The sequence below is a fragment of the Danio rerio genome, chromosome 8 (assembly GCF_052040795.2).
Source record: "Danio rerio strain M-AB ecotype USA chromosome 8, GRCz13ab, whole genome shotgun sequence".
Taxonomy (NCBI): domain Eukaryota; kingdom Metazoa; phylum Chordata; class Actinopteri; order Cypriniformes; family Danionidae; genus Danio; species Danio rerio.
This window is the reverse complement of record NC_141028.1, coordinates 43,445,877-43,468,615: the sequence shown is the minus strand read 5'-3', so window position 1 is coordinate 43,468,615 and position 22,739 is coordinate 43,445,877. Positions and strand designations below refer to the sequence as shown.

General features: G+C 35.4%; 1 protein-coding gene across 6 annotated transcripts in view; it reads left to right on the top strand.

Moving 5' to 3' along the window:
- Positions 1-12,712: 12,712 nt before the first annotated feature.
- The window catches only part of pcsk5b (proprotein convertase subtilisin/kexin type 5b), a 238,500-nt gene continuing 228,473 nt past the window's right edge, over positions 12,713-22,739 (top strand). For 5 of the 6 annotated variants that reach the window (XR_015497170.1, XM_087263488.1, XM_087263487.1 and 2 more), the window contains exons 1-4: positions 12,713-13,170; positions 14,124-14,228; positions 17,073-17,216; positions 19,447-19,590. Coding sequence is in view for 5 of the 6 variants with exons in the window: in XM_087263488.1 (XP_087119614.1) it covers positions 12,994-13,170; positions 14,124-14,228; positions 17,073-17,216; positions 19,447-19,590 (570 nt within the window). In the remaining variant the exon portion in view is untranslated. 6 annotated transcript variants of the gene reach the window in all.

Sequence of the window (22,739 nt, the reverse complement as noted above, 5' to 3'; positions counted from 1 at the left end):
AGATGATGGAATTTATTTTGGCTTGGTTGCCAGAAAGATACATACAACTGTTAGCATCTGTGCATTATGGCAGTATGCAATATCCAATAAATACATATACTTAAACAAAAGTAATGTAAGAAGTTATATGAGGAGAGGCTAACTAGCTAACAATGTAGCTTTCAAGTACACAGTTTAAGATAACAACAATATAACTTAAAACACAGCCTTATTTTAGAAACCCAGTGGCGTAGCGTAAAATGCAGAGGCCCCCCTGCAGGGATCGCTGACGGGGCCCCCTGATGAAGGGGGGGGGGGGGGGGGTATGTCATACGTCAATTTGCATATCACTGGCGTCATCACGTTCTACCGTTTCTGTTTGTTTAACAGCTTATAGTTAATAAAGGGGCATTTATAATTGCACTACACTTTATATAAGCATGTTTATTTAACTAAATTTATTGCTGTTTGAATACAGTATGTCATTATAGATATGTAGTGAATGTGCAGTAATCTCTCATATGTAATAAACTGAGACAAGTTCAGAAACTGTCACTAATATCTGTGATTGTGAACAAGAAAAGAATAAACGCTCCAATTAAATTGTTAAAATAAAGTAGAAGTACATCGGTTTGACTGTACAAGGGAAATACCTTCACACTGCCTGTGCTAAATCATTTGTCGCGGTACGCAGAGGGGTGATCTGCACTCGGGCTGCAGGTGGGAGAGGCTGCTGTACGAGGACTGACTGGGCCGCCTGTCAGTGCTGTGAGGCGGGGGAGGGGCCGGCAGCATCACACGCAGCTTGTTGAGAAGAGTAGGGACGGTACAGTATGGACAAATGACAGTCTAAAAAAAACTCTAATAACACAAAAAAGTCGCTAGATTTGTCGCTAAGGGGGTCTGAAAAGTCGCTAAATCTAGTGACAAAGTCGCTAAGTTGGCAACATTGGCGGCAAGCAATCAGAATTAAGTAGTCCACCGCTTGAGAGGTGTTCAGAGAACACAGACCTGTGAACTTTGGTTCCGACCACAGTTGTTCCCAAGAGTTTGATTATTGCGTTCGCCGGTGGATTTTTAATTATTGAAAATCACGACGACGCAGGGCCCCCTAATCACGCGGGGCCCCCCCGCGGTGCGTGCCCTGCGGGCCCGTCCGCTACGCCACTGTAGAAACCCTCAAAAACATTTGAACACATTTTACTTACTCATTGTAGATTCTTAGTTAAAGCCTAAAACATATCAGACTCTACATCTGAATTGATGGACAGAGAATAGAGCACACTCAGCAGTAAACAAATCAAACACCTGGCCCCCTTAAAGGGCCAGCATTTTCTGAAAACTCTTTCTAACACCTTTGTGTTTAGAATAAGACAGACAGCTTGTGGGAGTGTGTGGTGATGCCTAAATCATTATTTTCTGCCTTTAAAATGCTTGTCTCTATATATAGCAACATAAAGCATCAGAGTACATGGGGTAATAATGGTTGAGCAGTAATTTACCATTTATTATCACAGTAACTATCTGTAATGGGTACATAAAGTAAATTACTGTAATTTGTTCTTTGCACTACAAAATTTCATACAAATCCTGCTCCTTTTACAGTAAAATACTGTTTCCTTTTATTACAGCAAAACACTGGCTATTTTACAGTTATTTACTGCATAATCTACAGTAAGGGTTAACAGTGTGGTACATTATTTGAACCAATAAATGGCTACTGCAGATTTACGTGTCCGTGGGGATCGGCAAGGTGGCGGACCGGACAACCAGCGTTTTCTAAGCTCTCGGTAATTTGCCCCAAAAGTTACTAAAAAATCTATATTTTCATTACTCAAGATTACTCCAAGTAAAGTAAACATTCTAAGAAGAGACTGAAGTGTTTCATAGTTTGAAATTTAATCACAATTTACGGTCATGCCGAATGGAAAGACAGAACAGAGGTTAGCCAAAGTAACGTTTCTGGCGGATCATCACTACTTGCAAATGGAGGCATCAAGTAGTAGGACGAAGAGAAAAAATTCCCCCGTCACTCCAACGAAAAGTACGACGCCACCTTCGAAGGTTAAAACTGCGCAGGAGTCGTCAGAAGTTATAAATACATCTCTTGTCGAAGCTATTGAAAAGCTAACATCCAGAATTGATTGCTTCGGTGACCAGCTGAAAGAAAACTCAGTCATGGTTGCTAACATCACAAAATTAGTGGAGCTGAATGTCACTGAGATTAAACAATGCAAAACTAAGATACAAGTTATGGAAAAAGAGATGCCCCGGTTAGTAAAGAAAAACATTGAGCTGAAAGAAAGAGTCACAGAGCTAGAACGCTACAAAAGACGCTGGAACCTTAAAATACATGGCTTGAAAGAAAAAGTAGAAGAAAACACCCGAGATGTAGTTACGAGTGTCCTGTCCAAATTAGTCCCGCAGTGGAGCACTTCGATGGAATCGGTAGTGGATACAGCTCACCGTATTGGCAGGAAAGACGAAGAGAGAGATCGCCAGATCATCAAACAGGTCACAATGAGATTTCATCGGGACTCTTCTGGAAACTGTCCAAAAACAATAAGACCTGCAAAGACTTGGGGATTCGCTTCAAGCAGGATTTTTGCAAAGCAGACAGAGAGGCTCGTGCAGCCGCGTGGCCAAAGATGGAGCAAGCTAGGGCGGCAGGTCAGATCGCGTACTACAGAGGGCATGTCGGCTACATCAACGGAAATAGGGTTATTCAAGATTAGGGGAAAATAAATAAACTTTGGATCAATGCAGGTAGTTGCTTTAATACAGCACATTGAATGATGCACCTCGACGACTTTGTTAATATCTTGTTAAAAGGTTTGATCTAAATATGTATATACTTATTAGATAAGTAAAGTTAAGTGAAGTAAAGTAAAGTGTTAAAAAGGGTAAATTTGTTTTGAATGTTTTTGTAGAAAAGTGTTACATTTGAAGGGGGGGGAGAAATAATGAAACATTATTACTAAGTATGTTCTCTTGATTGTTAATTTGGTGAAAAGAGTTAACTTGTTAATGTTTAATAATAATTCATGGGGGCTTTTTGGGAGTGCTTAGATAAGAAGAAAAGGAAAAAAGCTAAGTCAGTTAGTTTACTTTGTCCTTTATTTTTATATTATTATTTTTAGTTTTGTGGGTTTTTTTTTACTACTACATGTTCTCACATGTTTCACTCAACACTAGGGGTCACAGAGATTCTGTTAAAAGAAAGTCTATTTTTCTCTTTTGTAAGAATGAAGAAGCACAATGTTTTCTTCTTCAAGAAACTCATTCTGATGACTTAGATGAAAAATTTCGGTCAAACAAATGGGGAGACAAAATATTATTTTCTCACGGTTCTAATAGGTCTGCAGGAGTTGCCATTCTTTTAAATAATTTTCCTGGGAAGATTCTAACCACTGTTAAAGACACTCGTGGTCACTGGATAATTTGTGTTTTTGAACTAGATGAAAGTGTTGTGATTTTTGGAAATATATATGGATATAATAGTCCTAGCCAAAACAAAATTTTAATGACTGAGATCACAACAATTGTCAAGAATTTATGCCATAGGTATCCTACTGAAGATTTTATTTTTGAGGGAGATTTAAATATGGTGATAGATGACTGACCACACAATTAAAATCCCATATTGCTTGACTTTTGTAGTGCGTTTAAATTGGTGGATGTATGGCGCATTAAAAATCTTGGCCTTTAAGCTTTCACATGGTTTAAACCTGATGGTTCAGTCAAGTCTAGGTTAGATTTCTGGATAATCTCTCAATTTAGAACTGGTTTAGAGTCAGACTCTATAATTTCTGCTGCACCCTTAACTGATCATTGCATGGTTAAGCTTATTCTTAGACCTACAAATGATTATCAAAGGAGAAAAGGTTATTGGAAATTTAATTCAAATCTTCTACGTAGTGACTTTTTCTATCAGAAAACTATATCTACTATTGATAATGTAAATGAAGACTCAAATTTGAAGTCTTATACAGAGAAATGGGAATATTTAAAGTATAAAATACGTCAGATATCTATATCTTATGGTAAATTAGTTAGCAGGAACAATAAAAAAAAAGAATTAGAAATTATCAAAGAAATTAACAGCATTTGTATTAAATCTCTCCTAAGTGAAAATGATAAACAAAAACTACTAATACTCTAATCTGCGTTAGAAAATATTTATGTTGAAAAAGCCAAAGGTGCATATATAAGATCAAGAGCTAAGTAGATAGAGGAGGGGGAAAGGAGTTCTGCATATTTTTGTAGACTGGAGAAAAAGAGACAAGAACGTAACAATGTTAAAGCCTTAATGATTAATAATCAAGAATGTACAGATCCTAAAATGATTTCTAATGAAATCTATTGTTTCTACAATAATTTATACTCCTCCTCGTATTCACATACAGATGCTGAAGCCTTTTTTGGTTATGTAAAAGATTGGATTCCAAAAGTAGATGAAAGATGAAAATGTTTGTGATGCTGATATTAGTATGGAAGAAGTGGACAGAGCAGTTAATAGTTTATCATTAGACAAATCGCCTGGTTCTGATGGATTAACGAGTAACTTCTATAAGTATTTTTGGAAGTATATTAAAAACCTATTTTTTATTATATGTTGAAAGAAATTTCTGAATTCCATATTCTTCCAACCACTATGAAGCAAGGTATCATCACTCTTATCCCTAAACCTGGAAAAAAATCCTAAATTAATAGACAATCATAGGCCCATAACTGCTTAATTGTGATTATAAAATTTTAACTCATATATATGCGAACAGATTTAAAACTGGAATTTCAGAGATTATTTCAGAGACACAGTCAGGTTTTTTAAAGGGGCGCTCAATTCACAATGACATACTGTATGGCTGGTACTTGATTTACTGGAATATAATCACATGATTGAAGATGGTTTCATTTTATTTCTAGATTTTTTTAAAGCTTTTGATACGATTGAACAATTTTATGTTTCGTACTTTCAAAGCATTTGGTTTTGGAGAGAAATTTATTAATTTAGTTAAATTAATTTACAAAGACACAAATAGTACAGTAATATTACCAAATGGTATCTCTCCAAGATTTTCAATTGACAAAGGAATCAAACAGGGCTGTCCAATCTCTCCCCTACTTTTTATTGCTGCAGCAGAAATGCTGTCTGTCCTTATTAAAAAATCAGATTTTGAAAAACTATCTGTATTTGGTAAACATTTAGTCATCAGCCAATTGGCAGATGATACAACTATATTTATGAAAAACATTCACCAAGTTCCAAAAATTCTTCAAACCATCAAATTCTTTTCAAAGGCCTCTGGCTTAAAGTTAAATCTTAAAAAATGTGAATTATTACCTATTCATAGTTTTCCTCTGTCAACCATTTACAATCTTCCTGTTAAAGACACTGTTAAATACCTGGGTATAGAGATCACGAGGGATTATTCTTCACCTAATAATTTAAATATTTGGAATACCTTAGATTAGTGCAAGTCTTATTTAAACTTGTGGTCTCAAAGAGACATTTCTATTATTGGTAGAATTTTTCTTACAAAAATGGAGTGCATTTCTAGACTTGTTTACCCAGCCTACTCAATTTCTTTTCCTAAAAATGCAATAAAAGCTTTAAACCAAGTTATTTTTAATTTTATATGGAAAAGAAAAACACACTATATTAGAAAAGAAACATTGAAAAAATATGAAGAAGGAGGTCCTTGACATTGAATGTATTAATGGTACAATTAAAATAAATTGGCTTAAATCCTTTTTGAAAAATGAACAAAAAGCTTTTGGTTTTATATCCCCAGTCAAATTTTTAAGAAGTTAGGAGGTATCCATTTTTTGCTTAGATGTGATTATGACCTAAAAAAAACTCCCTGTTAAGAAATCAGTGTTTCATCAACAGGTTTTTCTTTACTGGAAAATAATATACAAGCATAATTTTAGTCCCCATAATATTCCTCTATGGAATTGTAGATATGTTATATTTAGGAAATAAAATCTTATAGGAAAGAAATCTTTATTTTACGAAAACAATATGATAATATTATTAAAGCTATCCCACAATCTATATTTCAGATGTCTGGTTATCTATCTCAAAATAATATAACACATTGCCTTCCTCAGCTTTTGGTGGATGGAGTTTCAGTTATCGATATACACTTATCCAATACTGTAATCCGAAATATTTTTTATTTAAGAACTATATCCCTTTCATTCAAATAAAAATTTATTATTTTATTATTTCTCTAAGGAAAAAATTCAACTAAATATTTAAAGTTTCCAGTAGCACCAAAAGTAAAGGAAGTCCATTTTAAAATTCTAAGTGGAGTCTATCCTTCTAAAGAATTTTTGAGACGTCGATTTGGTTTTGATAAAAACAATTGTTCCTTTTGTGATGATCAAATTGAAACTACAGAGCATCTTTTCTATGACTGTAAATTTGACTGTGCCTTTTGGGAAGATTTGCATTATTGGTTATTCTCTAAGTTTGAAGATTTAAATGCTTTAACAAAAGAAAATGTACTGTTTGGTTTATTTTTGAAAGATGAAACACATGATTTAGCAATTAACACCATTATTATTCTTGGGAAGTTTTTTTTTTTACATAAGGATAGGTTCTTAAGAGTTTCTCCCAAATTTTATGTTTTTCACAAGGAACTATGTCTTTATTTTCTATCGCTTAAGCAAATGAAGAAAAAGAATGCTATAGTTCTCTGTGATTTAATAGAACAACTTGAACTTGTTGAAAACCCCTAGATGTTGTTGCCTTTTTTTTAATCTTGTTCTTATGTTTTGTTAATAATGCTTGTCTGCTGTCTGATTAAGAAGATTTGTATTTTGTACTAGGCCATTTATAGTTGTATTGTTTACTTTGTTCAATAAAGTTATTTAAAAAAAATAAAAAATTATGTGACCGTCATCATACAGTCACAAAGTTATCAATTGACATATGGAGATTTAAGACAGAAGAAATGAGGAAGAAATAGCAGAGGATGAATGCATGTCCACACCCGGAGGAACTGTTCACCTACAGGTACATAGGGAAGAAAGGGGACAGATGTGCTGATGTGAATAGCTATGTTATCATCTAAAATGCTAATTAAATGTATGCCCAAAACTGGAATATCGCATAAAAGACTGCAAATAAAGCAGCGTTTCTGTCCATCAAGTCAAAGAGAACAAAATTGCCTCCTTCTGATTACTAACGACAAATACCAAAAGTAAAAAACAGAATTTGCATCAGCAGGAGCAGCTGCGTGAATAAATTATCTTCATTTAATAAGTGACTTGCGCATCAAAAGGCAATCCTGCACGCAGTGAACGCGCGCTGGCGTTTGAAGGCGCGGGACACGGAGTGCAGGCACTCTTGACAATTCTGGAGGTCATTATTAATATAATATATTACTGAAATGGTTGAGGCGTTTTAGAATGACCAAAACAACACTTTAGATGTTTTACAATGTGCTTAGCCTGCTGGTTTGTCCATTCACACACATTTTCAAAATATATGCGCATTATAGCGTTTCCATCAACCGTTTTTATGTGCATATCCAAAAAGCGCAAAAAATAAGTGGATGAAACCTGCCCTCTGCTGTGCCATCCGGCTTACAAAGGGTTTCGGTGGGGTCTTAAAATGTCTAAAATATAAACATCAAAATTTTAGGCCTTAAAAAGTCTTAAATTCGCCGTTCTAGGTCTGAAATATGTTTGCACTAGGGATGGGAAGATTCATCGATATGTATCGATACGCGGTCATGCGCGTGCACGATGCGAGTGCATCGGTTGAGCAGCAGAGGATGAATGTAATTTTGGAAGCAAATCGAGATGCATCGGTTTTTGCGAGATGCATCGATTTTTCCAAGATACAGCTTATATTTTTAATATAGAGTGTATTTTTTATTTATTAACAAGTGTTACAGTGACAGTGATGTTTCAAAGCAGCATAACACTGCTAGTTCACGACCTTAAGTTTTGAATAATCAGTGGCAAAATATCTTTGTAAAACTTGTTTTCATATTTTCATAGTTGAAAAGTTAAATCACAATTCTTGTTGTGCAATGGTAAACCTTTATGTTGAAAGAGTGCAAATATATATATATATATATATATATATATATATATATATATATATATATATATATATATATATATATATATATATATATATATATTGCACTTATACATTCTGTTTATCTTGAAAATACTTAAATAATATGTGCTATATGTTCTAAAATGGCCCTCTACTGTAAACTGACACTCTGGCTCTGAGAGAAGAGCCAGTTTTTAAAAAAAGTCTTGGTTTTGCTTGGTTTATAAATAATCAAACTCATTCAATGGCACAGCATCCTCTTTCACATCATCTCATAAACTTGATCTAATTAGTTAGTGCTGAAATATCGCATCGTATCGTGATATGGGTGTGAATCGTATCGTGTTGCATCGCAATATGTCACAAATGTATCGCTAATATCTCGGATCGTATTCTTTGTATCGAGATGCGTATCGGATCGGCATTATAGCTTAGATGCCCAACCCTAGTTTGCACAGGTCTTATTTTTCCGATGTACATGTAACGCTACTCCTAATGCTCATTTAAATTATTTTTTGTTGTTGCTTTCGTGGTGGTGTAGTTCTTTATTTCACTAGTCCTATTGTAATTTGCAGTATTAAAACTACAAATAAGACCAGTATGCAATAGCTCAGTGCGCACGGCGAATGTGACGTCATCACCGTGTTTGCGGAGGTTCACTTTGGATGCGCGCGACATGATTTCGGGTGAACAGTTTGCGCTGCGCCCACTTGATTTGAGTTGAATTTGAATCACTTTGAAGAGATTTTGTCTGTAACAGTACGACTGTACTGACATATAACTATCCGACCATTCGTGATCAGCATAGAGATAACCAGATGACCAATAATTCTTGGCTAGAAATTGCAACAGCCATGGAAAGGAAGTGTTTTGTTAAAGTTTGGAAAAACCTGGGGGATAAAATTGTTACAACAAAAAAGAGGCCATGGCAAAAGTGGAGACCCAGGTGGTTTTAAGATTACAGAATATGTTTTTCCACCAATTATAGGTTTTACACTGATGTATCATTTTGAAGTTAAAGCAATGTAACAAAAATTAAGTAACAAATTAAGTATTTGATAACTGGAAAATAATATATGAACCCATCGGCTTACAGTATACTGATGCCCAATTTTTAGGCTTTATTGGTGATGATGGACAGGATTGTTGGGCCATTATTGCCTTTTCAGCTCATTAGGACAGAAACTAGCCAGACAATAATGTGTCAATTGTTGAGTGGGCAAAAAAAAATTGTTTTTTTTTTGCTATTATTCTTGCCAGAATAAAAAAATAATAATTGTAGCGTAACCCATGTTCTGTTGTCATTGATATTTAACTTTAATAGGTAGAACTGTCCGAGATATAAAAAAAGTGAGTGATGCATCAAACTTTGATTTTGAAAATCTTGAATAATTATAAAACTTTATAATCATTCATTAATTTTCTTTTTGGCTTAGTTCCTTTATTAATCTGGGGTCTCCACAGCAGAATGAACCGCCAATTTATCCAGCATATGTTTTACACAACGGATGCCCTTCCAGCTGCAACCCGTTCTCATTTACAACAACAGACAATTTAGCTTACCTAATTCACCTAAAATGCATGTCTTTGGACTGTGGGGAAAACCGGAGCATCTTGAGCAAACCCACGCAACACGGGGAGAACATGCAAACTCCACACAGAAATGCCAACTGACCCTGCCAAGGCTTGAACCAGCAACCTTTTTTACCTTGAGTCGAGAGCGCTACCCACTGCCCACCCTGTCACCCAACTTTGTAATCATAATAAATTATAAGAATAATGAAAAATATTTATTTTTAAAATCTTGAACAATATTAAAGATATGACGTAGTTCTGGAAACATTTTACTTCTCTGTTTATCCGTCTGACTTTACAGTGAGGTTTCTTTTGACTGGCCCGTGATGTTTTAAAGAATATCACAACGACGAACGCGTCTAATATTAAAGCCTCATCCATTTCATGAGGTGCGCGTACAGTCAGCGGAGGTGTGCAATGCGGAGCCAGGCGAAAGTATAAATTAGCCTCAAAATGTTTGTTTCTTTGTTTTTTTGTTCCTGCACTTCAATGGTGCATCTAACCTGTCTTCAGTACTGTTCTATTTAAATAATTTTATTTTACCACAAATTTTGTGTTTTTGCATTTTCTCTTGCATGCTTTTAATATTGTGATATAGGTCTTACATTTAATACTTTATGGTCTTAAAGAGATCTTAAAAAGTCTTAAATTTGACATTATGATATCTGCAGAAAACCTTTTTTATACAAGACTTCAGTCTATAATCTGAAAAAAAAACATTATGGTAAGAAGACATATCACTTAATTTGTGTGATGTTTAATTTATTAATAATATGTTTAGGCACTAGGCAGTGTTGTTCTGTGGTTTCTCACGGTTCAGTTCGCGAATTCTGTAATTAACAAAGTTTCTACATAATTTGCAAGTGTTTTTTTTTATATCAAATCATCTATTGATCGTACAGATAAAAGAGGCATCATTTGAAATGATAAAAAGTTGTGCATTTGTGCATATTTTCTGTTATCTTTATACTCAAAATAGCAAAACATTGTTTTTGTAAAATAATCATGGTGCGCAGTGGGCATCGCTATCGCCTCAAAACAAAAAGTTTGTTGGTTCAAGCCCTGGCTGAGTCAGTTGGTGTTTCTGTGTGGAGTTTGCATGTTCTCCCCATGTTGGCGTGGGTTTCCTCTATAGGTACTCTATAATTATAATCTATAATTAATGCTGTTTACACAGTTTTAAAAGTGTTTATAGTATCTTTAAATGTGTTATGTAAAATGTGTTTTACTGCCTGGATCTTGTCTGACTCCGCATTTATGGATAATTCCACCAATACCGCCAAGCTAAAAAAGTCATTTGTAATTTTGTAATTTGAGTAGTTTTTATGAAGAATAATTTGTACTTTTACTTGAGTACTTTTTAACACCAGTACTTTTACTTGTAATTGAGTACAATTTTTTTGTACTCTTACCACCACTGCCATTGACATATTAGACTACAGCAGCACAAGTGCAATAAAGATGGAGTCTACTTGTTTATATTCCAGTTTACTGCAACTTATACTGCTGTTGAACTTTATTGTACTGTATTTGAACTTCATTGTATTGAAATTTTGCAAGTGTACTTAATTTTACTGCAGTTATACTGCTGTTGCAGTTATACTGCAGTTTTACTTCAGTTTACTACAGTTATTTTTTGTAAGGGTTAGGTTGGCAGCAGCTTACACAGTTAGGTCACTGAATTATGAGAAAACCTCTGACACCAATAATGCTATGGACTGGCCAACCTCCCCAGAACTGAATCCATTAAGCACATCTGAGACATCATGTCTCTCTCCACCAACACCACATTGCACCATAGATGGTCCAGGGGTTGGCAGATGCTTAAGTCCAGGTCTGGGAGGAGACCCCTAAGGTGATCATCCGCCACCTCATCAAAAGCATGCCCAGTCGTAGAGAGGCCATACAGACATGTGGAGGCCACACACACTACTAAGCCTCATTTTGAGTTGTTTTAAGGACATTGCATCAAAGTTGTTTTAGCCTTTAATGTGTTTTTTCCACTTCAGTTTTGAGTGTGACTCCAAATACAGACCTCCATGGGTTAATCAATTTTAAATTCATAGATAATTTTTGTATTATTTTGTGGTCAGAAAATTCAACTATGTAAAGAATAAACCATTTAATAAGAATATTTCATTCATTCAGACCTAGGATGTGTTATTAATAAATAAAGGTAGGCTTGATAGGCTTAATAGGCTGGGTTGATAACAGGTTTAAATGGTAAATGTTTTAGGCACATATCCTGGTATTTATAGTGCAAAGAACAAGGCTGCAATTCTGAGAAAAATTTTTTTGAATATATGTTGTTGATTTGGAGGAGTTAGCTATTTTCATCTCACTCTCATACTGCTGAAAAAGTCTGAAATTTATTCTTTGACATTCAACAGTGCTGGAAAATTTTAATTGGGGAACTAACTATATGGCTTAACCACCCCCTCCACCGACCCCAAGCTAGCTGTTTAGACGTGTCTATTGACCTTATTCTTCACATAAGAGCAAGCACAGCCATTGGAGTGTTTTTGGCTCAAGACTTCCGGTCTCATTCACTTCCATTCATTTTTAGATGTTAAAAACAGCTTGCTGCTTTATAATGCAAATCTATCTTTTCTTATTAGTCATGAGCACTTGTTTATAGAGCAAGTTGTTGGATTGTTTTCTCCTGTTTATTATTCCTAATCATTCCATAGGTAACTGAATCAGAAGTTCTAAATCGCAAAAACAACCTTACTTACAGATTGCAGAATAAGGTCAATACCAACTGTGTCCCATTACTGATGAAACACTAAAACTATTTTTGCTGAATGTGTGTTTTGTTTAAAACTTTACTGTAGTTTAGACCACAACATTAAACAGTGATTGCACACAAATATAGACAAAATATAAACCAAAAGTGTAATATCACACAGAAGGATCACGGATCTCTCATTAGCCAACACAGACGGATTTGTTTTGATAAAACACGGTGTGTGTTTAAGACCCTGCGGAACCCCGATAACCCCAAACGGCTCGCTGTCCGTTCTTTCTGTAGTTTTTGAGGGAGGCGCTATAGTCACATCTTTACTTAACAAAAAAGACAGAAATAACGGCACTCCATTGAGAGAGCATATCAAGTCAAAGCTGGGCAAGCACACTGTTGCGTCTTTCTCTCCGTGGCGTTGGAGGGTGTACGGGTGTTGCGCTGCAGAGTGAAACATTCGGAGATTCGTATCCAAATACTGTGCTCACCCTCTGAGTATATGTGGAGCTCAAGCGACACTTCTATGAGAATCCCCGTTGAACGGCTAGACGAAGTTTGGTTGTTTTCCTAAACCGGGGGTGCTGGGGAAAATCGAGGCGAGAGAGAGGGGGGGCGAAAAATGGTTTTAAATAACCTCCCGTGCGTCCTGGTTTCACTGTGCTTGATTTTTTTTTCGTCTAACGTTACTCCATGTAAAGCTCGGATTTACACCAACCACTGGGCTGTTCGGATAGCCGGTGGACCTGAACAAGCGGAACACATCGCCAACAAATATGGGTATAGAAACCTGGGCCAGGTACGCGTTTTCATTAAAGTTCGTTTTGAATAAATTTGTTTATCTTTTTTTAATCATAGCTTACGTTGTGCTCTTTACTCCCAGTTCAAGTGTATCATCACTTTGATTGAAGTTCAAACCTCAAGGCTGTAAGCGTTATACACAAGTTTTTTTTTAGAGTTGTAACGTTACATGCTGTGTTGTAATAGTTCAAGCGGCTTTATTTTGGTTTTAAAGACTTACATTTTCCTAATAACGTTTTATCTTAAGAGTCGTTCTAAGTTCAAGAATAGTCAGTTTTCAAAATAAAATCTTAGTTTGTTCCAACAAGCAAACCGGTCTAAAAATGATTTATCAACAACAGGTGTTTTTGAAACTGCGATCTATCGTGTAAGGCCTATCTATATACGTTTCTTTATTAGTTATAAACGCTATAGGATTACTTAAAACAATGATAAATTAAGTAAGTCATTAACGTTAGCCTCGGCAGTAAGTTACTCATGACATGTTCAGCATGTTACGCGTATGCTAAACTTGATACACTTTCATGTTTCATAACTAACGTGATATTCTAATTATGCAACTTTTTATGTTAGCGTGTTTATCTGTTAATTGTAATGTTTTAGTTTGTTAAACCACGTTTTGCAGAAGGATTTATTTATGTAGGATTAACTGTCAATTTGGTCTTCATCCCAGGAGCAAGACAGTGATAATATAATAATTCCGTTAGGTATGTTTGTTTTAATCAGTTTAGTTTGGAAACAATACTCGTGTATTTGAATAAAATGTTAATGCAGGCAGTTTATGGTATATCCTCTTGAGTAATGAATATTTAAATTAACGTTTGGGTTCTGGTTTCCTGACCTGTTGTAGCTATATAGCTATTTTGTGATGGTTATTTATTTAGAATGCAGTAATTTAAATTGCAATTAATTGCAATTGCAATTAAATTGTTTTGTATTTTGTTTCTGTAGATTGGTGATCTAAAGGACTACTACCATTTCTTCCACAGTCGGACAATAAAAAGATCGACACTATTCAGCAGAGGCATGCACAGCTTCATCTCCATGGAACCAAAGGTCAGGCTGTAACTATGACAACCCCACACCTGTGTGTTCTTTGGTCTATATCATCAATAACTAAAACTTAAATTGCAATCAAAACAACTTTTGCAAAATGCAAAGGAAGCAAATGGATTTGCTCATAAATAAGGATGTAACCATATTCAAACTACCCCCCCCCTCTAAAAACAAGATATGCCCCCTACGGTTTGAAACCACAATACGCTCATAGCGATCCGAGGTCCTTAGCTCATAGCGATCCTTACCCTCAGTGAATCTATGCACCTCTACCTGCCACCCTCAGCCCACAAAAAACATAGAGAAAAGTCTTTATTCACAGAGAAATTAAACCGAAATCTGACTTCGATAATATAGAATGCCCTAGCCTAGATAAACCAACCAGGGAGGGAATGAGTGCAACCATGCCCAAGTGTTCAAAAATTTGTGTTTTACTAAAGCTAAAACATTTCAATTGTCATCAAATGCTCCATAGTCACAATGATGCTTTGTATAACTGCAGGTAACATTCCGGATTTAAAAAACAAAACAAAAAAAACAACAACAACAATGTAAACAGCCTCAATGTGATGTCTCCCCAAGGTGAGTCTGTAATGATTTATGTGAAGAACAAGAAAGTACACATGAAATCAAAACTAACCATTTTGATTTTGTTAGCTCACACTGCTAGTTTTGTGGTGATCAGTTCATCTGTGACTTTAAGAAAAAAAATAGTTTGCCCCTTTAATTTTTAAATAAAACCTGAAATCTCAATTACTGTCTCTTTTCAGTTAAATTCTGAGATTACGTCTGTCTGAGGTTTTTGGCATGGTTTACACTTAACCATGTCCTTTCAACTGTCAGTTTTGACAGAACTCTGACAACAAACAGAAATGGTGAGAAGGAGGTGTCTGTTAGGTTGTAAGAACTCTCTTGAAACCCTTTTCCTGAACTTCCTAAATCAATTGATTACTTTACTACATTTAATCAGCTCGTAATAAAAAAAAAAACAAGCCACAGCCACTGTTTTCTCATTTAATATTCTGTTTTCTAGGAACTGCATCACAATATAAAAATAAATAAATAAATAATGGTTGCAGCTTCCAGTTCATGCAGACTGTAATGATTGACTATTGTTCGTCAGTTCTCAGAGATTTTTCTATGCATTTTATCCTGTTAATAAAAATGCTGTCTAGGACTGCTTTAACACAAAACCACAGAACTGGTTGAGGAATAAAAAGCTAAAGAATACTTACCTAACCCTAATGCAGCATCTTCTCAGCCATAGTAACTAGTGATTTTTTTTAGCTGTAGTTTAGACTGAGCAAATAAACTCTAGTCATTGCTTTGAGCATGTGAGTGCGCTATATTGACACGTTGTCATCAAATACAGTTTACATGCAGAAATGCTGTCTTGGTGGGCAGTGTGAACTAGGACACAGTATGAAAGTGAAAGTTGTTCTTTGTGCCACCAGCTATAGTATTTGTTTCGCTATTAATTAAATAGCACACATACATACAAAGATGTTTATGTTTTAGAACATGTTGTTAAGTTTAACAAATTAAACTGTCATCTCTTACTCATTCAGAAATAAATTAAATCTTCTGTGGGTTTAGCTAATTATTATTATTATTTATTTTCATGTATTTAGATATGTGGTGTGCCAGGATAGGTCTCTTAAGGCAGGGGTTCCCAAACTTTTCAGCCCGCGACCCCCAAAATAACAATGCCAGGGAATCGCGACCCCCAATACCCTCTGAGGTGGTTATAAATACAGAAACCTTGCATGCAATGGCACATACACACACACACACACACCAACAGACCCAAGTTTATTATTTGTTTAATTTTTAAATGTATGTCAGTACTGTAAATGTGCCAGAAAGTTTAACCTTGCACTATAATATCAATCTGCTGCATCTGATGCTATTGCTGTGTCTTTAATATAATGTAATTACCCCAAGGGTTGCAGTCCAATAGAACTAGTAACTATAAGCTACGATTGTAACTATATAGTATTTATAGTATTTAGTAACTATAAAAGCGCCCCCTTCATTGTCCCACAACCTCACTTTGAGAACCACTGTCTTAAGGTATGAAATCACCAATACAAAAAAAAACACACACACATATATATATATACATATATATATATATATATATATATATATATATATATATATATATATATATATATATATATATATATATATATATATTTGTATTTTGTGCATAATTTGCAAATAATCCTGCTAAATGAATCATGTCAAAGCATGTTTAGGTAATCTTACACCCCGTTTAAAAAGTTAGTAACAGTTTATGTCCAAAAAACAAATAAAAAAATGTCTTAATTCAACAATTTCCTCTCTTCAGTGTCATTTAATGGTGCATGTTTACCTTGGAAATTGTGGGCACAGCACAACGCTCTTGTTAATGGGTATCTTAAACTGGTACTCAAGAAAAGTTGTTTTTGTTTGTCCACAAAAAAAAAATTACACTTGAACCACTGAAGGCATATGGCATGGGCTATTTTGTCTTGATGTCTGTGGAGGGTCAGAGAGCAAAAAAAAAAAATCTTAATTCGAGTTTTTAAAAATGAATGAAGGTCCAAGGTTTGGAAGTACATGAAGGTGAGTAATTAATAACAGAATTTCCATTTTTGGGTGAGCTATCTATAAAAAAAAACTGAAATGTGTGTATATATAGTGTTTGTGCCTTTTATTTTAATAAACAAACAGAACTTTCTTGATGTTTATCTTTACTTTATTTTAGTTATTATACTGTAATATGTTGTTTATTTATTTACCAAGCTGAATGAAACTTGATTGTCAGTTGCTAAATAATCTCTTCACCCCTGTTCTCAGGTGGAGTGGGTGCAACAGCAGGTTGTAAAAAGGAGAATAAAGAGAGATTATAAACCCTCATATCCTGGTACTGTACAATCCAGTATGGGCCAGCCCAACTCCATTTTCTTCAATGATGCTAAATGGAGCAGTATGTGGTATATAGTGAGTATTCTTAATTGAATATATATATATATATATATATATATATATATATATATATATATATATATATATATATATATATATATATATATATATATATATATATATATATACTTTTATACATTTTTCTCTTATTACCCACAATAATTAGGGTCAAGGTTATTGCAGAAAGGAAAATGTTTCTAATGCAAAATAATTGTTGGAATGAATACTATTATGCTGTTTTTATCCAGTATTACCAGATTAAATTCAAATTCTAATGAATACACTTAGGTTTTGCTATTAACAGCTGGGTATTAATTAATACAGCAAATTAAATAATAAAATCAAAAAGTTAATTTTTATATTGTTTTAAAATGTATCAGGTTTTTAAAGTGTTATATATATTTTTAAACATGATTTAGGCACAGATCAAACCTTTATTGCATTGAGAATTACCTTTTTTGAATCAATCTTTTTCTAAAGGATGCAGACGTTTTGTGTGCTGCTGTGCAACAGAAAAATGCATTTGGTGTGTTCGGTCCCTGATTCAAAATGCTATCGGTGGTAGTGAAACTTTGGACCTTTAAACTGAATCTGATTTATCATTTTCCATTATGCTAAAGGGAAAAGATACCTCTGTGTCCCCAGATTCGAGTTTTTTTTTTCTGAATAGATTTTTTTCATGTTTTTTTTTTTTTTTAATTTTGCAGTCATCATTAACCAAGCTTGAACTTCTGAGTATTTTGAATATATTGAACTTTGAATCTCTGTGGGAGCATTTAAGGGAGTGTTTGAAAGCATCATTAGTCAGCTGATGCATCAGCGTATTGATCACTCTAATATCTGCAAGGTTGAGCGGATAGCTTTGGCTTTAATATGCTCTTGTGTTTGTGTAAACGCAGGGTAAAGTGAGTGCATCGATGACCATTCTGTTATGACTTGCTCTCTCATTGGCTACATCTGACCACAAGTGGGAGTCGACTGACTGGTCTGTAATATTTAGCATGCTAGATATTGGACTTTCATTTGCGAGGTGTCTATAATGAGTCGGCAAGCCTTTTTGTGTCATTCAGTAGTTCATACATAAAGAAGCTGAGTGTTATGCACTAGCAGTTTCTCCTGAACCATTCAATCTGTAGTCAAGTTTATCAACTTGCAAATTGGGCTTTAAATACTGTAGTGTGAGCTAGGCATTAGGGTGTACTCATACTAGGCTATCCAAACCGTGCCCAGGCGTGTTTGACCCCAGTATCCTGGTTTGTTTGAATATTGTGAGTGCTCTGTGCCGCACCCAGGCTAATGTGTTGTTAAAGCTCTGTCAATGATTAATACTCCTCAGATAACATCAACACTTTGACCTGAATGCATCCATTTGGCTCAGGGCTGTTTTGTTGTATGTTGAGAGCAAACAAACCTGACATGAGGATGGGATCTTATCCCAGTTCGAAGCCCAATGCTGTTGTACATTTGGTTTCATATGACTATTTGTTACTGCATGAAGAAAATGCGCAGTAATTTACTGAATTGCTGAGAACTTTTCACAGAATTTTACTCTAACTGTGATCTACCAAATAGCATGCATTGATCAGCATTGAGCTGTGGTAGATGACTATTGTGTGTATAAATCGACTGTACTTGGTCTCTCATTTGTTATTTGCTGTCTAGAGGACCCAAATGTAATTTACATAGTTTTTTTTTTTTCTTTTGATCGAAGTCTGTTGCTGTCACCTAAGGGTGGATTTCACTAAACTAGAAAGAAAGGGCCAAGAGATATAAATATTATTCCAGTTTGAAAAAAAGTTTTATTATTAAAAAATAATGTAACAATTCTGTGATGGTAAAATGTACATTTTGCAGCCATCACTCTAGTCTTCTGAAATCCTTCTAATATGGTAATTTTGAATGTTGAATGTAGAATGTTAAAAAAGAATGTAGCTTTAAATTTTTGTAGAAAGCACAGTACATGTTTTTTTTTTCCATTGTAGATAATGACATTTATTTATTGTAACAAAAATTCCACAACATCCATGTCTTAGCCTTTAGATGTTTTGATGTTTGATGGCCATGTCTTTTTGATGGGAAAGCTTTTAAAGACTTAAACATACTAATCTTTAATTAAAAATCCTTAGCCTCTGAAGAATTAGGGCAGATATCAGTATGCATGATTCATTTTATTATTATTATATTTTTTATTCTACTGAATTCTGCTATTAAATCTCTAACTGTATTTATCTCTGTGTCTTTGCAGCACTGTAATGATAACATGCATAACTGTCAGTCTGACATGAATATTGTGGGTGCATGGAAGAGAGGCTACACAGGGAAGGATGTGGTGGTTACGATTCTAGATGACGGTATTGAGAGGAACCACCCAGATCTCATACAGAACTATGTAGGTGTATCTTTTTGTGTGATTGACAGTTTTTTTTTTTTTGGAATGAAATACCTTACACTGCGTAATGTTCATTATACATCATGCACAGTATGTAGTGTGAGGTATGCATAATACATTATTATTTTAACAGTTAAAAGTGAAAATGATATATGTTGTGTAGCAATGGGGTGGGCAATTAATCGGTAAAGCCAGTTGTCTAATCAGTAGTATGTCTCCAGCTTGTGCTATTAGATGGAGCAACATTTACTGCACAAAGTCATAACAAGCTACACAATAAATTGCTGATGATTTAATTTCCCAATATTGATTGCAAAGATAATCTTTATGTGATAATGGCATATGTTGAATAGGTTTTCTGTGAACTGTGGCTCTATGCCTGCAAACATGTTTTTACACCAAATGCACTAAAAACTTCAGTTGGGGGTTTGTTTACTACAGATCATAAAATCATCTTGAACCAGATGTGAATTTCAATCTCAGCTTTTGCAAAAAACAGAAATGTGTCCACATCTAGAAAATCTTGAAGGCAGGTGCTCGATCAAAAAACAAACATTTGTAGCAAAAGATCCAAAGAAAATCGGCACACTGCCACTTTAGCTCTCAAAAAATCTTTTTAATGTGTGTGTTTTTTTTTTGGGTGAGTTATCAATTCATCTTTAATGTGATGTAATGTTTGTTGTCCTATTACAAAAATACACAGCAAATTTCACAATATACACATTAGACTATCAAAAATTTTTATTTAAATAGCCCTTATGTCTCTTCAGGATGGTATATTGTTGGCCAATGAAACTGAAAAGCCTGGTTTTAGACCATAGTCAAAGTCCAAGACCAAGTCATTAGTGTGGTGTAGGGCCACAAGTAGTCAAAGGAATTAAGCCATTCTTCTTGCAGAACAGTGGCCAGGTCACTGTGTTGCTTGTGGTGGCCAACGTTTCCCAACTTGCTCCTCCAAAACACTCCACTGTTACTGTGCACGCTTTGGATGATGTTTAACTTTACTTTCATGTTTATCAAACTATGCTTGTTCATCAGGATACAATGTTCAAATCATTGGGTGCACATGGTCCTCCAGAATGGTTCAGCAGTCCTTGACAGTGACGTGCCCATCTAGCACAAGTATTGGGCCTAGGGAATAACATGATACTGCAGACCTAACCATCACTGAGCCACTCCCATGCTTCACTCTCAACATGCAACAAACTGAATAGTATGTTTTTTAGGCTTCTCCACATCCTAAGTTTCCTAAATGTGTGTAAGGTCAGGCAGGTGGACTCTTCTGAGAACAAGACATCTTTTACATTGTCCACAGCCCTGTATTTTCACTGCTGGCACCAAAACTAACTTTTGGCATTGGCACAACTGACCAAAGGTTTGGCTATAGCAGCCCAGCCATGCATATTTACCCTGTGGAGCTCCCAACTGGTTTTGGTGGAAACCAGGAGAGTTAAGGTGCATACTTAATCATGCAGTGAGTTGGGCTGCTGTGGTTTTATGTTTCTTGGATACAGTCTGAGTTATTACCTGGGCATCTCTTTCTCACAGCTTCCTCTTGCATCCACAGTTATTTCTGTTATATGTGCTTTGTCCTTCTTGGTGGTTTGTTGACATTACCCTGGATACCTTGACTCGTAATACATCACTTGCTGTCTTGTTCACAGATGGTCCAGCGAGATGTGCACCAACAATTTTCTTCATATCAGAGTTGAAAAGTCACACATGATGTTGTGTGCATAGCAATATTAAAAAAATAAAAACTGTACTATTACTCTGCTAAGTCTCTGTTCAGGGCAATAGTGAGAAGAAAAGCCTATACCATAACAAAATAAACAAAACTTTGGACACAAACTATTTAGGAGGTTTTATAAATTAACAGCCTATTTCCCACCACATCCATTCCAAATCTAAATCAAACAACACTCTCTGAAGAAAATTCACTCTCTTCCTTTCTCCTCTATACAAAGGAAGAAGTATTTAAACTTTGTTCTTTGTACATTTTCCTGGCCATCATGGTGGCTCTCTCTCTCTCTCTCTCTCTCTCTCTCTCTCTCTCTCTCTCTCTCTCTCTCTCTCTCTCTCTCTCTCTCTCTCTCTCTCTCTCTCTCCCTCTCACTCTCAACCTCACTCTCCCTCTCTCCCCCTTTCCCTCTTCTGTTTCATACCAAAACACTGGAAAAGGCTGTTCAACCAAATTTGTCCACATTTTAACAAATAAGCCGTATGGTCAATGAAGCCCTTTGGATTGCCAAATCAGGCTCTAAATCCTCTATTCTGCTTTTAGTGGACCTGTCTGCTCATTTTGACATGGTGAAATATAAGATTCTACTATTCACCCTTTTCTCACTGGGCATCACTGGAACTCTGCTGGTTGGAGTCGTACCTCACTGGCAAAGCTAGTTACAGGGGTTCCCCAGGCATCTGTTCTGGGTCCCCTTGTATTTTCCATTTACACATCACATCACTGAAACCATCATCCAATCACATGGTTTCTTTTATCATCGTTATGCTGATAACACCCATTTCTATCTTTCATTTCAACTGGATGACCCAACAGTAGCTGCAAGGATCTCACACTGCCTGGAGGACATCTCAGCAGAAAAAAAAATAACATCACCTACAGCTTAATCTGGCAAAAACAGAACTTATCAACTACATTTTCATTCAGTTTCCATGCTGGTGGAATGATTTTTCCCACACATTCACACACAGGCTGTCGATTTGCTAATATCATTCAAATGACAACTAAAACAGTCTTTTATCTTTCTCAGACACTTGTTTTGCACATTTGCATCAGACACATTCTTACACACGCGCGAACAAGTGCAAACATGCGTACAGAAAACGCGCGCACACTCGTGCACACACACAAACACAGAGAATACACACACAATCACAGAGAATACACAAAATACACTATGCATTTGTGTATGCTTCACACAGGTGTGAGTATGCTCTACACTCTCTCTCTCTCTTACTCTAGCACCTAATTTTCTAAAATCTCACAGTTCCTTAAAAAATTAGCACATCCTGTGTGTACTGCCTCCTCTTGTTGAATTGCAAAATGTCTCCTCAGTTGTAAGTAGCTTTGGACAAAAACGCCTGCCAAATGACTATATCTAACAGACTCTGCTCTTACTGGTATAATG